Source organism: Centrocercus urophasianus, unplaced genomic scaffold, assembly GCF_019232065.1.
Source record: "Centrocercus urophasianus isolate 14NV4802_14NV808 unplaced genomic scaffold, USGS_Curo_1.0 seq_16, whole genome shotgun sequence".
In the NCBI taxonomy this organism is placed as follows: Eukaryota; Metazoa; Chordata; class Aves; order Galliformes; family Phasianidae; genus Centrocercus; species Centrocercus urophasianus.
In genome coordinates this window covers 29,062,218-29,079,244 of record NW_024884711.1, presented here as the reverse complement: position 1 = coordinate 29,079,244, position 17,027 = coordinate 29,062,218, and the positions used below count along the sequence as shown (strand labels likewise).

Here is a 17,027-nt window from a genome sequence, read left to right as displayed (position 1 = left end):
ACACTGACTTATCAGGAAGGGCTTTTTGTTTTTAAGAAAGGGTTTAGATTGTTTTTGTCTCAGAGAAAAACATATCTAATCCAAACCCAGGAACTTGTGGGTGATACAGAAAGATGGTATGCCTATTTTTCAGATGCCTATGCAGTAAAAATATATCAGTCAAGACTGCATAGTACAGTCATTGTTCATTATTTCAGTACTCAACATATCCCAAGATGTTTCACAATAAGGTTAAAATAAGAATATACGTTACAAAACAGAAAAACACGGACAAACATTAATACAGTGACAGCACAAAATGCTAAACAAGCAGCAGTCTAAAGCAGTCTAAAACACAGAAAACATTTTCATGAATGTTTTTATATTTTAAATATAATTTATCTTTATTTTTGGTTATCTGTAGCTTCACCAGATAATCAGTAAATATTAATACCAGTGCCCAAGGCACTGTAAGCATATCAGATGAACTCATGTTACACAGGGCAGAATCTACCTCAACACATTTCAAAGCAAAGCTCTGCAATTACGCTGCACCAGTATTAAAATGCAGCCTTCTGCTGTTCTTGCTAATAATCTGCTAAACATCACTAATAACCTGATATTTTTGGAGTCATTTCCTAAGAAAAACCCATTACAAAGTGTTTATAGCAAAAGTGCACTGATACAACAGATCTTTGTTTTAAAGTGTCAACCCAGTTAAAAATATTCATGCTAGAAGTTAACTGGCTATTTGAAAATCAGGGAATGTACAGAAGTTATCTTATTTGATGGAATATGGGGTTAACCGAAAATCTGTTGAAACAGTTTTATTTTTAAAAAAGCTTTCAGCAGGACACTGTCTATCTAATGGAAACATCTATGTTCTTCAATTTAGTACTAAAGAATCTAATGTTGTAATGTCCTGGCACTTAGCTATATGGCTTTCACTTGTAGAGTCAAGTTCAAATAGGAATCTGAAACAAAAACTAGCAAAGTTCAGACCACATGGTTCACATTCAGTGGTTAGACCACACGTGATCAGTTTGGGATGTCCGCCCAGTTTTAACGCAAATGTTATGACAAAAGCTATTGTAATCAGTAAAGACTGATATAGAATAAAAGAGATCGTGCAGAATGGAGAGACATGGAATTAATCACTGTCTGATAGCATGGTGGTTTGTCTGCAAGATGCATCTTCTGAAGAAGCTTATGCATTCAATACATATCAACATGTGTAATTCTTCCTTAGCATTTACACTTGGCTATAAATACGGTTAATGAAGAAATTATTCAGAAGCATGAAAATGCTGCTGATTTCCACAGACCTTACTGCAGAAAATACTGGTGATTAAAAATGAGAAGGATCTGATATTTCTTAAAAGAGTTCAAGAAAGAATAAAATATTTTATTTGCCTAAACATGTCAGCAATCCAAAGAACCAGCAATAGTGTCACTTGGCACTGTTTAGAAGCAGCATATATAGCCTGAAGATGTTGAATAGTTAAAAGCAAATGAAGAACAGCTATGAAGACTTTGAAGATTATTTTTTATTTTTCTAAGTAGAAGCATAGTATTTAGTTTCATAGTTTGGCTGCTACCTAGTGTCTTGATAATGTTTTCTACCAGATATTCTAGAAACATATCTCAGTTTGCTGTAATAGGATGCCAGTGGTATAATTCTGCAGCACTTAGGGTTATCTATGTAGACACGGGCTCTTATGGAAACTAACAGTACCATTTACAATAGCTGAGATACAAAAGCATTTGACTGATGTAAGGCAAGATCATTTGGCTGGTAACTTATTCATGACAATAGGAAAAACTCACACCAGACTGCCAAAACAAGTCTGTACTTTTCCACTGTTGTTTCTCATCTGTAGATTTTGCACCAAGTGAATTAAAAGTTTAAATACCGACTAAATTAAAAATTCACAGATTTTGATTCTTTGTTTCGTAACTACTGCCTGTATATCTGATTAGATTGCAATAATGATTTCAGTGGACTGAGTTACAAAGAAAATAATACCTTGAAAAAGACAGAGATATAAAGAATAGGTATGCACTAAAGAGGTGCATTATATGAATTTGTTAGAAAAAAAATTCCTCAGGCATCTAGAAGGCCTTCTGTATTATTTATTCCATCAAAAAGGATAAATACTGTAGCAGAGTCTCATGGACGCACTGAGCTTAGAACTGTTTGCTTTAGTGTTTTGTATACTTGAATAGTTCAGTTAATGTCTTCTTTAATTCTAGGGTAGCTGCATTGTTAAACTGGGGCAATAATCATAATGATGCCAGCAGCAAGATGAACACAGGTAGTGCCGAAATAAACTTACCGATTTCTGCTTCTGCTTAGCTACAGCAGCATGGAAAAGAAACAAAGAACAACAAAGCATGCATGTTATTGGCTTGTCAAAGGACGCAGACAGTTAACAGGACTAGAAATGTGACGCAGTGCAGGTGAGCAGGTGGACAAATGGGAGCTTGGAAGTCGGTGTTACCTTCTTAAAGAAGGGCATTCTTTTCTCTTTGGAGTGGGGTGATGTTACACTGTTTGCACTGGGTTTGGGGGAGCGATGGTTTGCTGGAATATCATTTTCTTCTGCATCTAAGCCAGTGGCATCTATGTCTATAGCTATATACAGACAAACAATTCAGAATTATCAGATGATAGGGAAAGCAAAAATAAGTTAAAAAAGAAATAAGAAATAAAGAAAAATAAAGCTGTCGAGAGTAAAATAAAGATTAAAATAATAATAAAATAATTTAGTCATGAATACAAAACACAATAAAACAATGGGAAAAATTTAACGGCACAGTAAAGTAGGTTTAGAAAACACAAGGCAATTTTCCTCTGACCCCTTATTACAGAATTAAATCAGACATATACAGAATTAATATTACAAAACAGAGGAAGGGCCAAGATCTATTTTTTGTTAGAGTAGTGTATATCTGAACTAATTCACTGAAATAAATAATACTTGCACCAATAGAACAACAGAATTTTTTGCCAGCAACATCTGAATTATTGCAACGAAAGCTAATTCAAAATTTGTACCATCAATTGAAATTCAAAATGTATTAATGTGTCTTAAGCAAATCAAATAACAACAAAAAAAAAAAAATTGGGGGGACCAAAATCAGCCTAGTTGTGGCACAATAATATCTACATTTATCTTATGACAGACTACAATGGGAATCTAATTATTTTAACAAAAAATGCACAGCAGGCATAAGATATGTTTATTAGAAATAATAAAAGAAGATCTATTGATAGTCAAAACTAAAAAGAATGGGTAGCAGAAGAGAGAAGAGACATAGGTAATCTGAAAGACCTGGTCCTATGTGAAGAGTGAGGATGTAGATAGGCCAAAATGGAAATGAAAACAACAAATCACTGCTGTTCAATCTTCACAAAGGTATAAGCAGCACACAAAGCTTGTACCATACACATCTATCTACCTTTTTTAGTAAGTAACTAGCTACAGTATAAGCAAAAATTGTAATGGAAACAGAAATAAACACATTTTCAAAATACAAGGCCAGGTTATTCTGAGGGAAAGGACCAACAGATACCTGCTAACTACCTCCAAAACAACAACAAAAAAAACAACTGAGAGTTTCAAAAGCTTTCTTTTTACAACATTCAATCCTGCTCTTAGGAGTTGTCTTCAGAAAAAAAAAAAATACATTCAAAATGGATAAACATGCTATACAACATCGCCCATGTGCATAAAGATCTTACCTACCTCTTGACACCCACTGCTAACAGGCTTCTCTTGTCCTGCTACTATGGTGAACTGAATGTATCTCTAAAGAATCTGTGAGCAGCATCATTCATATAGACTTAAACCAAACCTATAATTAATCACTGTAAACTATTGTGAAACCACCTTAGTGACCTGCTTTCAGCTGCTTGATGAGCAAGACATCAATTAATATAGTGGCACCTGCTAATAAATTATACAAAAAAAATGCACAGTTCTGTCAAGCCTGTGTACAGCTACTGATTTAAGAGACATCTGTGACAGCAATTTCTTCAAGTAAAGTATATTTTCCCATTTGAATTATCTACAAATCTAATCCCTTGATCCTTGGCAAGCCTTAAGTTTGCAACTCTCCCTTTGAGTCTGACCTTGACAAGAAAGGCAGTGAGCAGATCTGCAGCCTGCTTCTATACTCCTGCTCCTAAAACCAGGCACAGAAATCACATAACACTGTCTTCTAGCAACAATGTTCCTTCATCCTCTTCATAAATACAAAAAGAACATATTCTTTTCTTGAATGCAGGCCAGCACAGACACTATAAATCACTCATAATCAAGTGTATTAGCACTCCTTAACTTCTATGTCCAACTAAAATCATCTGTAAGGAAAATTATGGTTGTTTAGCTTTTCCTGTAAAAGAGAAATGCAACATTTTATCAGATAGATATTGATACCTATTTCTCATTCTCAATTTTCCCACTGCATAAAAAATGTGTCAGTTTGCCTTTTTTTTTTTTACAGCTAATTATCTTTAATTTGTTGTACCTTTTTTGTTTTTAAACTCATTTTCACCATTATCATCATTCTGTGGGGTGGCCAGTGAAGAATGTATGAGTTGATTACTACAGATTATTTAAGGACTATAGGCCTCTTCTCAATGTTTTTCACTGGTTCTTCACCTTTTTTTTATATGGGAAAAAAATACCAGACTCAAAGTCAAAACATGTAATTAACTTATTCTACTTATCATTTCTTCAATTCATTAAATAATTGCTGGTTTTGCCAGTTATTTTACTCTCACAAAGAGGAGAACTGGTAACAGCAGAAATATATCAGATTAGAATTGAGCTATACTTCAAAAAAATAGGTTCTTCTCTGTAGTGTCAGTTACAAATTATGCTTCTTTCATCCTTCTTGGTATGTATTATCAATAAAACACCGCAAACTCCAAATCTTCAGTGTAACTGAATCAATTAAACACCATTTTTCTTTCTCCAAAAAATCATTTTCCTGAAAACCACCATGTGAAGAAATGACTCAATGGAACGAAAATTACAGCATTACTAGCAATTAGTGCGTTGGCAACATAATTATGCTATCTCTTACCTCTAAATTCTATGAAACATTCAGAAAATTTCCTATGTACTGGTATCTAAGTGTTTGCAGAATATAAAACTATTCTAGCATTTCAGATGTTCTATTTACAAAATTACAACATAGGTCCACAGACACTTTCTACTCAAAAATGCAGCCACTGAAAAATGACAGTTTAAGGCCTTTGTAGAAGAAAAAATTAAAGTGTGTTCTAATGACTTGTGATGGACACATATTATTAAACTAAAATATATATTTTCTTAAAAAACGGTTGACAGGGAACTTAGGTGGCAAACTAACTGTAATAAACTTGATCATTATAAGCAAACTCATGGTTTCATGAGAAAGACAGACACATTTTTCAATTAATTTAACCAAATGAGTCTAGTAGCATAATTTGACTGAACTCCTCTGTTTCCGTCTTAATATCCAGTAAATATTTTAAAAATCCTCATGAACATATGAAGATGCCTGCTCTGTAGATCATGCTCCATATAAAGTGTTTGGAAAATACTCATCTTTACCTCAATAGACAAGATGTTAGCAATACTCGTAGAACTTTTTGATTTCAAGTATTCCAACTCTCCATTTTTTTTCTCAGGAGTAGATAAAATGTTCAACAATAAAGCAGTTGATTTGAATATATATTCGGAAATAATATATTTGGAGCTAATACCTTCATTCTGCTCCAACTCATGAGGAATTTGCTTGAACTTAGCCTAACAAAAGTTAAAATCTGTCTGTTCTAAATTCAGAACAGTATTTGTGGGGAAAAAAATAAAAAAAGAATTCTGTCATAAAAGCAAAAATAACAACCAACCAAACAAACAAAAAAAACCCCTCACCAGTATTCAAGAATTACGTGAAACAGATTATCATTATCAGAACTGCGACAGTGAAAGCTCCTGGTTGTTGATGCTACTGCAAAGAGCTCTTGGGAGTTTTTATTCTTTTTGCTTCTCTTTCTCCCTATTAGAATGTATTTCTTATTCAGCAGGATTGCTTAGAGCCTAAGCCTTTAATTATTCTATCACAAGACAGCCTCACCATTTCATTTGCTCTCTGCTATAAAACTTCATGGCAAAAATAAAGAACGAAGGAATTACGTGGATTGTTAAGAGCCCTATCATTACTTAAACTTGATGGTGGCATTAACTCTTAAACTACCCAAAGCAGCCTTGCAGGGCAATGCAATTGCACAGGAAATAAGAAAAATAGAACTAAATGTAATGTAAGTTTTAACAGACGAGGTGCCTGATTCTGTAAACTGAAGGGCTTTTGACCTACTCACCAGATGATGGAGGCGTCGATTTTCTGGAGCTAGGAACTATGTCACCCAGACTGGATGAAGAGTTTCCTCCTGATTTACTGCAGTAAAGCAACAGAGTAGTTTAAAGTTTTACACCTATTTGAGTATTTATTCTACCTTTTTTATTTTTCTCTAAATTAGCTGCTAGCCCGGAGCAAACAGTATTTCTGACAGTAGCATAAATTATATATCTTACACAAAATCAATGCCCACTTTGAACACTGAGGATGTGCAGACACCAATCATGCTCCGTGCTCTGCCGATTCATTCTGTTGCATATGTCTTTATGGCCTCATGTCCTCATTGTAATCAAGCTGTTCATTACATTAATATAGTTACTAATATTATTGCTTATTATACTATGATTAATTCTCATACCAGAGAGCATACATATTTTCTTTAACAGAATAGTTATTAAGAATGCCCTAGTGAAACTAATAGTGGGCTCATCTAAAACAGTTTCTTTGTTTGTTATTTTGGTACAAACTTACTAAAAATAAGTGCGTCAAAGGAAGTTACAAAGTGTCTAAGACTAAGTCAAGTTCTGCTTTGTGAAAGCCTATTCAAGCTGTGCATATCAAACAATATTTTTGTAAGTTTCAGTTTGAATTGAATCTTTATTTCTATATTATGATCACTGCAGTCAGAAACAATGAATGACTTAATACTTTCTTTAATTTCTGAAATCAACTTTAAAGTTTAGTAAATGTAACTGTGAAAAAAGTAACAAATAATGTAATATTTAGGGGGATTGATTTTTGTGCTTGCACTCAGCAGATGTACTAACTCCTTCACAGGTCACAGACCAATCTAAGTGTCTGCATTCTCTCTGTAACTGCAATGACATTATTAATTGCATAAATAAATATATATTTTTCATTGATTCAACATTCTTTAACTGTCAATCATAAGAATTAAAGAGATGTATAGCATGCACAATCTTAATTTCCAAATTAACTGCTAGAGGCAGCACTATTATTTTAAATTATTTCTTCTTGTTACCTGGAGTAGAATTTCCCTTGCTTTGCCTTCTGTTCATGCTGCAGCCTCATGTTTTCTAGTTTGACTGGGCTTGGTATGAATCCTATTTCACAGCCTTCTTTTACCAACCGTCCTATCCACCAGTCATTGTTAAATTTCTAGACAACGAAAAGAAAAAAAATATCTTGTACTATGAAATTACTATATTTGTGATCACTTTGTTAATATTTTTTGACTTGCAGCTAAGTCATTTTATGTAATTCTTCCCTGCAGTTAATCATTGTACTGTGTTATTATGGCAGTGAACAATAGTGCTAATGTTCAGAAATGCATAAAAATAATTATACCTTGCAAATTATTAAAATGCTACAGTACTTAAGCAGAAACTTTCCCTCTCAAAACATCATGATTCTCCCTGGCTGTTATATCCTCCCATTTCACCTTTTTTCTTTCTGCTTTGCAGCTACCTTGATGCTTCTCCTCACTGGATGACAGAGATTTCTTCTGATCTGCTCTTATTCACTGCAGCAATTTTTAAAGCTCTATAATAATCTTTTTTTTCCCCTTATTCTATTAAACTGAGTTCCCTATTTAGAATAAAAATACCATATCTCAAACTCCCCTGCTTCTCTGAACTCACTAATATCTTATGAAATATGACTACATTCCACTTTCCATATGTGCTCTACCTATAGCTCATGTGATCTGTATGTTAAGCAGAAAGTGATAAATCCACGAGGAATGGACATCTGAACAGTAAGGAAATTTGCCCTTCTAAAACTGAAGTTATGAAAATAGCTATTATAGTACATATTTAATAATTAACAATAATAATTAACAAGTGCATAGTTAGGTGTAAAACATATTAAACGAGTGGGCCCACATGAAATATAAATAATTTTACTAAGTATATGATGTTGGTGGATCAACAATATAAAATCTAGTTAGTACAGAAATGCTGTGATGCCTGAAGAAAATTTTATGATTTTAACAAAAAATAAAGGTTAAAATAAGTACAATTTTAAGGTCATAAAATATAACTGGCAGTATAAGATATTATTCATCCAATGGAATGCTTTAATGAGTAAGGATACAAGTGGAAGCTACATTAGAAGAACAATTTATCAAAGCTGTATTGGTTCAAACATCTTATTAAAATTGTAAACTTTCACTGAAAAATTCTAATTAAAGATAAGCATGAGCATTTCAAATATGTAGGACAAGACATGTAGAGGAAGACCAGCCATTAAATCAAGAAAGGTTGCCGTCAAAAAGATCTGCGCTGTGTTCTACATGAAGTCTGCAAAAGTAGTACCATTTAGTTTGCTAAATGGAAGAGATATATAATTAAAGAAACACCATTAAATTAAAATCTGAATAGACAGTATTATTTTATCCTGTGCAATAGTGCAACAAACCACTGCTCAACAAAATCCATTTTAATGTACTTAGTAGAAATACTTAATCCTTGTGAATTTTTTCTTGCAAAAATAAAAACATGAGGAATTCACTCCTGTAAAATAGCTAAGTGTTTTGTTGGTAAACACAAAGGAGGATAAGGTAGTTTTATGAGAAAATCGTACTGTATGTAGAATCATAGAATCATAGAACTACTTGTGTTGAAGGGACATCAAAGATCATCTAGTTCCAACCCCCTGAATACATAACACTTCTCAATTTTAAAAAGCAATAGTGGAAATCTTGGTAGTGATTAGTGATATGTTCAGCTCTCAAGGTGCTGGCTGAGGTGAAGGGTTCTCTGTAGGGACACCTCTGCTTGAAGAGTCAGGTGAAACATAAAGAGGAATTAAATGCGAAGCAAAATTATGGCCATGCATTTAAGTCCTGAACGATTCAGGGAAGTCTGTGATGCAGCAGAAGGAATCCGTCATCTGTACATGCACTAAGTTTTAATAAACCTAAGTTAATAATAAAAACAAATTTCCCTCGCATAGAATCAGTGCAGTCTTTTTCACCACTGTCCATGCAGATTCTGAATTTAAGTTTCCCTTGCTTGAGCCCTCTCAGCAGTATAAACTGAAGAGCTGAGTGAAGGAGCGGTATGCAGTAGATTACAGAGTCCTGGAGAGAGAGCAGGCCAGAGCCACAGCCACAACAGGAGACAGGCAGGACAGGAAGGATATGGCTCAGGACCTGTCTGAGAACGTTTAGTCTGCCAGCAGCAGCTGCTGCTAGATGTGGCAGCAGCAAGGCCACTGAGATCTCAACCCTTATCTGCATCCCTGCTCCATTCCAGAGCAGGTGGATGGTCAGCTTCACTGAGTGGCTCAGAGAGAAAAACAGTTTTGCAATTAGAGACCTTGTTGTATGACACCTGAGGCTGCATTTTAATCTTGTTTTCATTACTTCCAGCTACATGCATCCACAGACAATATAATACCTCGGCTGAGCTAAGCTTCTTTTCAAGATATTTCTGAAGATTCAGTAAAGTTTGGAAAATTCCTTCTTTCTCATTATTTCCTATGTGTTTTGACACTCAAGGCTAAGTTCGGCTATGATGAAAAAGCATAAATTCCATCAGACAAAAAACTTAACACTGTTTCTAGTCCTTGGAAACAGGGAAAAGACTCAATGTGAAGTCTGAGGTTGCCAGATAATTTGAAATACAAATGGAATAATACAAAATCATTTAATCTAACCAAACTGAGTCATGCTTGTCCAAACTCACTGAAAGATCCTGATAGGTTGTTTTTTTTTCCAAAGACTCTATGCCAACTCATCCCTACTTTTGTCACAAGAGAGAGCAGAGCATTTCTTTTGCAATTTCATCAGGCTTGAATGGCATTTTCTTCACTATATACAAGTTATCCCTTTTTTAATGTGTTTCATGTATATGGAAAATACTGATCACCAGTCATCAAGGCAAATTTATTAAAAGTCTAATTCTTGTGTTTCCTTGCTCTTTGTCCACTTGTATTTCTACTTGTGTATTAGGGAAATCTTGCTTCCTCTGCAAAACACTCCACTAGCAGAAAACATGCATCATCAACTGTAACTGAGGGATTCTTCTGCACATCATTAAAAAGCCAGACAATCTAAAATGGATGAAAGATACATTGCAAAACACAGCATATGATCAGGCGCTCAGAAATCTCATAAAGTCAAGAAACAATTGAGAATAAAGCAGTGGTGTACTCTGACCCTTAAAGAGGTTCTCTGCTTACTACTTCATTTTTGCTTACTTCTTTAACGTGAAGAAAATCTTTAGCTTCAAATGAGATGGCCATGCCTGGGACTGGAACATCATCATCATGAGCTGCACTATAACCAACATTTGTCCGAACTGCAAATGCAACAGGTTTTGTCTGCAAAGAGAAGGTAAAAAGCATGAGGATTACTCTCACAAACACGTGCATTTATACAAATGTACATACAGAGAATGGATTCTGTAAGATGTCTTTTTAAATGATAAAAATGAAAAAGAACTCTTAGCTGTAACACAATTAGCTTGTGTAAAAGACAACCAACTATTACTGATCTAGGCATGCCAGGAAGAAAAGAAGTAGTCATGTGGGCACTGAACTCACTGATATTTTTAAGGAAGATACTTGATAAAAGCTAACACTAATTATTGTTTTTCAATATTCAACAAAACCCCATAGCTTACCTGAATTTACAAATTGCAGACAAACACAGTTGATGCTTTATATGCTATTATTCACTTCAATACAAAAAATGTGGATGTGAGCAAGCATTAAATTGTCAAATCTCCTAAATACTACTTCCCCACTGAAGAACACAGAATAAAACATATCATTCATTGTTATTTAGAATAAATTCTCCATAAAGCATGGCAAACTATCGTTGCAGAACTGCATCTCAGAACAAGAGAAACAATCTTTGCCAAACGATGATAGAGAAGATAACACACCTGCCTGTTCTTTCTCCACAGTTCTCTACCAAATACTAAAAAAAACCCACTCAGCAGGGTATTGTGTCTTACTCCTGATATTATCAGTGGATGAAAGACTTCAGACTGACTAAAGACTATAAAATCTCTGCTGCATTGCAACCAACAGACAACTGTAGCAAGCTCACGTCCTTGACATACTTAGAAGTAATCTAAAATTTCCTATTAGAGGGCAAAACCTCACTATCCAAAAAAAAGAGAAAACAGAAACTACTCTAAAAACATCTGAACATGAAAGTTATGCAGCAGGCAAAAATATCTTCTTTCAATTCCTGCTCTTGAAAAATTAATGCGAAAATGTGAATAGAAAACAAAGCGGAACATTTAACTTCATACGTTCACAGACACAGTTACGCCCCATTTTAGATATTTGTCATACTGGTTGAAGGGGAGACTGAATTACCACATGATTAAACAACAATAATTAATCTAACTACATATTTAAAACTAATTAATTTGTAAAATTTTAATGCTGGCCTTTTTATATGGCTAAATAATTTTGAGAGTTCCACAAAACATTAAAATTAAGTATACTTTCTTTTCTTGAACTGCTGTCTAGAAGTAAAGTAATCCGAGTATGCTATGCAAGTCATTACTTTCCTACAGAACTCAAAGGAGAAATAGTATCTTACATCAAATACATATACATATATATTATTTTTAACATATGTATCTGTATATCTTAGAATATACCTAGCATTTGCTTGCATGTTCTACACTTCTAAAATTAGTTTCGGTCAAAAGTGAAGCAGTTCCTGTTCATTCTTTAAATCAGCAGTAAAGTGTGATGGCAGCGTAGCCCTCAGTTAACCCACAGGACTAAAAGGACAGAAGCTCCCAGATGTTAAACTTGAACATTTTCTCTCTCCTGTAAATAATTACGTAGCATCTTCAGAATGAAAATTTCTACATTCGCTTCCTTTTTTTTTCCAGGAAGAAAACCTGCATTCTACAGATGGAATAACCCTGCAAGGAGAACAAGCTTAGACTGAAAGCTTTTTATAACGGACATAAATTAAATCAAGACTTGGGAAATTATCAATTTTGTTTTATTTTTATTTTATTTTATTACCTGGATCTTATTTCTTCCTGTTGATTCATTGTATTTACTTTATACATCTTTGTACAAACTCTTATTTACTAAGTCAATAATATTTACAGTTTTATTCTACTCAGCCACTTGCTTGCTTATACTTACACTCTGCCTCACTCCTGTTTTATGACTAACTTGAATTCAGTGCCTTCAAAAGCTTTTGCACAGTATCTATCTCTACCTTGCACTCAAGAAATACTGCATCCTGAAAATTACACTCCCTTTTTCTAGTAATATACTTAAAACATGAGAGGACTCTCTTTTTCCTATAACTCATTTCAGATTAGTTATACTGTGCTGTAAACCCAGTGGATGCAGTCTCTGGGGATCCTTGTCAACGAGGCAAAATTTCTGACACAGAAATTGCTCAGAGAACAGGTCATCTCCCTCATGGCCACTAATTTTGGGAATGCTGCTCAATAATCAAGTTATCTCTACTCCCTGGATTCAGTGCTCTCCAAGCCACTTGCATTTCCACCTGAGCTGCCCTGCATAAAGCAGTGACCCTGATGAGATGAAAAGATATGAGCAGGACTTAAAGCTACCTCTACTTCTTAGCAGTAGGTGATGAGGATCTAGGGTTTGGGATCCATCTCGTTTCTCACTTTATTGAACCACTCCCAGTAAATAGGTATGCTTCACTGATAGTAGCTTCAATGAAACCAGAATGCTGAACAGAAGGTATCTTTTATGAAGCCAATGTCAGCTAAGTCCAGAATTGACTCAGAAAACTTTGTTAGTTATCATTTTGTTGAAGCGGTTGTCGATGTTGACATCTATGTTCAGAGAAATCGTGTCCAAGTCAGCTTCTTACCTTGCTGTTTTTGCATAATAATGAGTGCCATTCATTGTACCCATTTTTTCACACATGCCTGTGAATTTAGCCTGAAAGGAATTACCTTTCTCTGAGGTAATGAATATATAACGGGTCTTTCTTGAAATACTGCCAGGTTTGCACTCATGAAAATTTAAAATAACACAAGTTTTTCAGTTAAGGAAATTCGATACTACTCTTGAACTTTTTAATTCAATTAGTTGTCTTGGTTGGGGGTAAATATGCTAAATGATGACCTACATTTAGCACTGTTTGTGCAAGCTGTCCCACAGACAGACACTGTGCCATAAGCAAAGCTAATACAAAACATAGGACAACGATCAATACTAATGTGACAGCCTGATAGCTGCAGTCTTAAAATACGTCACTTTGTTTTGCCCTGTTGATGGTTGAGAGTCAAACATATAAAGAAAAACTACTGCAAAACCCATGTTAAAGGATTATAGGATTTTTATAAGAAACTCTTGATTATTTTGTAGAAGTTTGCAATGTTATGAAAGATGTGGGGGTACAGAAACTACCAAAGTAAAAAATGGAAAAGTAAAAATAACAAAAGAACTTTTCAATTCCTATTTTGGTATTTCAATCTATTACGCTGTTACACAAGAAAAAAAAATCAAAACCACCTGAATACACAAACAATGCATAAATTTATACTCTACACACTGAGCATTGCTGGAGTCACTTTACAAGTAATTACCCAATGCCTAAAAATAGCATCTGCTCAGCAATCTCATTGTTTAAGAAGTGTCAACACTTGGCAAACATCCCAAAGGAAAGTCAGAGTGAACCTGCCGACATTACAAACAGTGATCAATAGCACCATTTCCCAACAAAGACTCAACTTTCTTTCATTGGTGTGGGTGTACAGATCAGACAAGGCTGGTAGCAAGACAGAAGCACAGAATAATTTAGGTAGGAGAGGGCCACCAGAGTTGTCATTCCAGCTCCCAGGTCTCAGCAGGTCAGGTCACAGCAGGCAGCTCAGGGCTGTGTCCAAGGGCATAAAGATAGACCACAAATACTGGACTTTATGCAGCAATACAAAGAAAATTAATTATAGAATAGCTTGGGTTGGAAGGGACCTCAGGGATCATCAAGCTCCAAACCCCCTGCCATGGGCAGGGTCACCAAAAGTGAAGTGTAGTGGAAACCACTATTATAATTTATTATAATTATAATTTAAGTGGTTTAAAAGGAGTATTTTTTTAAGTGCTACATGGGTATTTGCAGTGGGGTGGAGAAGGACATATATTATTTCAGGTTAAGAAAGCAACCATAGTACTTTACTATTGAAGAGAGCACTGTTCCCATAACCTGAGCAATGCCTGAGGCTCAAGTCTCAGACCTGTGTCCCCCAGAGCAAGGTGCAGCATTCAGCACCTGCAGCAAAGTGACTGAGATGAAAAACAAAATTACTTTGTAAAACCAAAACGCAATAAAACTGTAGTTAATGAGCAGCAGCCTGAGTACAGCTACTGTATAACAAGATTCAAACTTCTCTGAATCATTAAAGCTTTTGATATCATGGATCTGTCCTCAGGGATTTTGGAGACAAGTAGACAGCCAGAACATTTAGTTCTGGAGCCAAACTTCCTAATTTCTCAGTGTCCAAGTCGGTAATTGGATCTGAGTGGACTTTACCATGTGTTTTCAGAACTGAGGCAACGTGAGCTATGGGCAGCTGTTAGCAGTGCTTGCACTGCTGCCTCTGAAGGCCTGACTCACCAATTTCTCACATAGGAATTTGTGCACTCTCACAGGAGAACAGCCAGAGTGCAGCAGTCCCATGGCACAAGCCTCTGTGACAAACAGCCTTTTCTGCTCTCCAAGCAGACTGAAAGGGAATGCCATGCAAACTGACCTTTCCAAGTTTAAGGGTGATTTTCCTTAGGATCAAGGCCAACCAGCAAAACTCAATGAGAAAAGCTATGAATCCTTCCAGTTACTTAGCTTCTTTGTTATAGTAAGGCTCACGTTCAGTGTTAAACAGGGGGAAATTTAACACATCCAACTGGTACAAAAGAGAGTCTTAACAATGGATATACTTAAAAGAACTTTTTTTTTTTTTTTTTTTTTTTAATGTCCTCACACTCTCTTGAGATACTTTGGTTACTATTTTAGCTCATCTTCACATACAGCTTGAAAGTCATGCTTCTTACTTCCTTTTACGAAATTATATCTGAATAGAGTCACCGATGTCGGTTTACATTCAGCTCAGGAGGCAGCAGAGACTGAAATAGCTTTCATGACGCACACGGAGCTTTTTCATATGAGTAAGGTCTTTTTTTTATTAGAGCATACTGCCATCAGTCAAAACTCAGCGATGGCATGGTGATGTTTGCATGCAAGTGAGCCAGGAAGGTGGATCTGCTGCACTCACTTGGGGAACCGATGGGAACAATTGGAACAGCACAGCTGAAGAAAGAGGTCTGTTTGTGCTTACTGAAAACATGCTTATTCTGGCAGCAAAATCCAGAAGATGAAAGCTGTCATTTGCAATATAAATACTGTGCTTGGATTTCAAATTCTTTACTCAGTGTCACAAGTGAGGACATTTTATGCTTATGAAACAGCATTTTAGTAGTCTTAGCTTTTTTGGCTAGGTTCTTTCAGAGAAATGATCTGCAGTAACATTTTCAGGCTATTCGCAAACAGAAAATTCTCCAGGAAAAGCATAATCCATGACACAGCAAACTAAAGCAAACATTAAATAAGGCAGTAACACTATGGTTGGTTAAAAATGAAGATATTATCAAAAAGTCTGAAAAGGGTATAGCATGGAAAACATTTCTTAATTCAGTATAACATCTGCAAGTTTTACTGCTTGTTCCAATTCTTAGATAATTTCTCACTTCATTTTCTTCAACTGAATCAGATGCTCTGTATGACCACTGGAGCCAAAGGTTAATGCTATTAAACACTTTATTTCTAAATGGTATGTTAAGCATACATTTTTTAAGAAACTATGCTAAAAAAATGATTTCTTTTTTTTTTTTTGTTGTTAGAAACATACATTAGAAGCACTTTGTTAGAAACATTACAAAACAAGACTGATCTATTTACAGAAGTTATATGTGTTTCAGGAAGACATTTTAGAGTTTGAGAAGTCAAATGTCATAATAATCCTTAACTAATACACTGAACAAAAAGAAAAGTTAATTCAGAACATGGTAAACTCCACATCTCACTCAGCATGCTTTTCAAATAGTTACATTTTGTAGGAATAGTTTATGTTATCCAACTCATCAACTGAATAAGTACAGCTTCTTAAATCTTGCATTGAGATATTTATAATATAAGAATTTAAATGGAATATCAACTCTTAATCTCCCTTACAGCCTATGATTACAGATCATAGATACAGAAATCATAAGAAGACACATACTTTTAAAGTTGTGTTGAAGGAATGTTTTTTAAAGTTGAATGTTAAACTTGGGAAATGCCAAATTAGAAGTACCTTTAATTTAGACGACAGTGGTATCTTCAAATTAGTCCTTGCTACGTGCATTCTTATGGCACTACCATTAACTTCAGTCATATATACTGTCCTCTGTCCCAGCATAGCTTATTTATAAAATCACAGACTCATTAATGTTGGAAAGATGGCTAAGATCATCTAGTGCAAGCATCAACTAAATGCAGCCATCAAAAGTGCTGACCCACCTCCGCCTTGCCCACTAACCACGTCACTCAATGCAACATCCCCCCTATTCCTGAAAACTACCAGGGACAGTAGCTCCACCACTTCCCTGGGCAGCCTGTTCCACTCTTTCAAAGAAGAAATTTTTCCTCACATCCAATCTAAACCTCCCCT

General features: G+C 35.1%; 1 protein-coding gene across 6 annotated transcripts in view; it reads right to left on the bottom strand.

The window, feature by feature from the left end:
* The window catches only part of CACNB2 (calcium voltage-gated channel auxiliary subunit beta 2), a 230,526-nt gene that overhangs the window by 28,996 nt on the left and 184,503 nt on the right, over positions 1-17,027 (bottom strand). For 5 of the 6 annotated variants that reach the window (XM_042816657.1, XM_042816658.1, XM_042816663.1 and 2 more), the window contains 4 exons: positions 10,555-10,677; positions 7,373-7,509; positions 6,353-6,429; positions 2,481-2,614 (listed from right to left, as the gene is read on the bottom strand). In XM_042816657.1, coding sequence (XP_042672591.1) covers positions 2,481-2,614; positions 6,353-6,429; positions 7,373-7,509; positions 10,555-10,677 — 471 coding nt within the window. Of the gene's footprint in view, positions 1-2,315; positions 2,336-2,480; positions 2,615-6,352; positions 6,430-7,372; positions 7,510-10,554; positions 10,678-17,027 lie in introns of all 6 variants that reach the window. The other variant, XM_042816659.1, reaches the window with a different exon arrangement.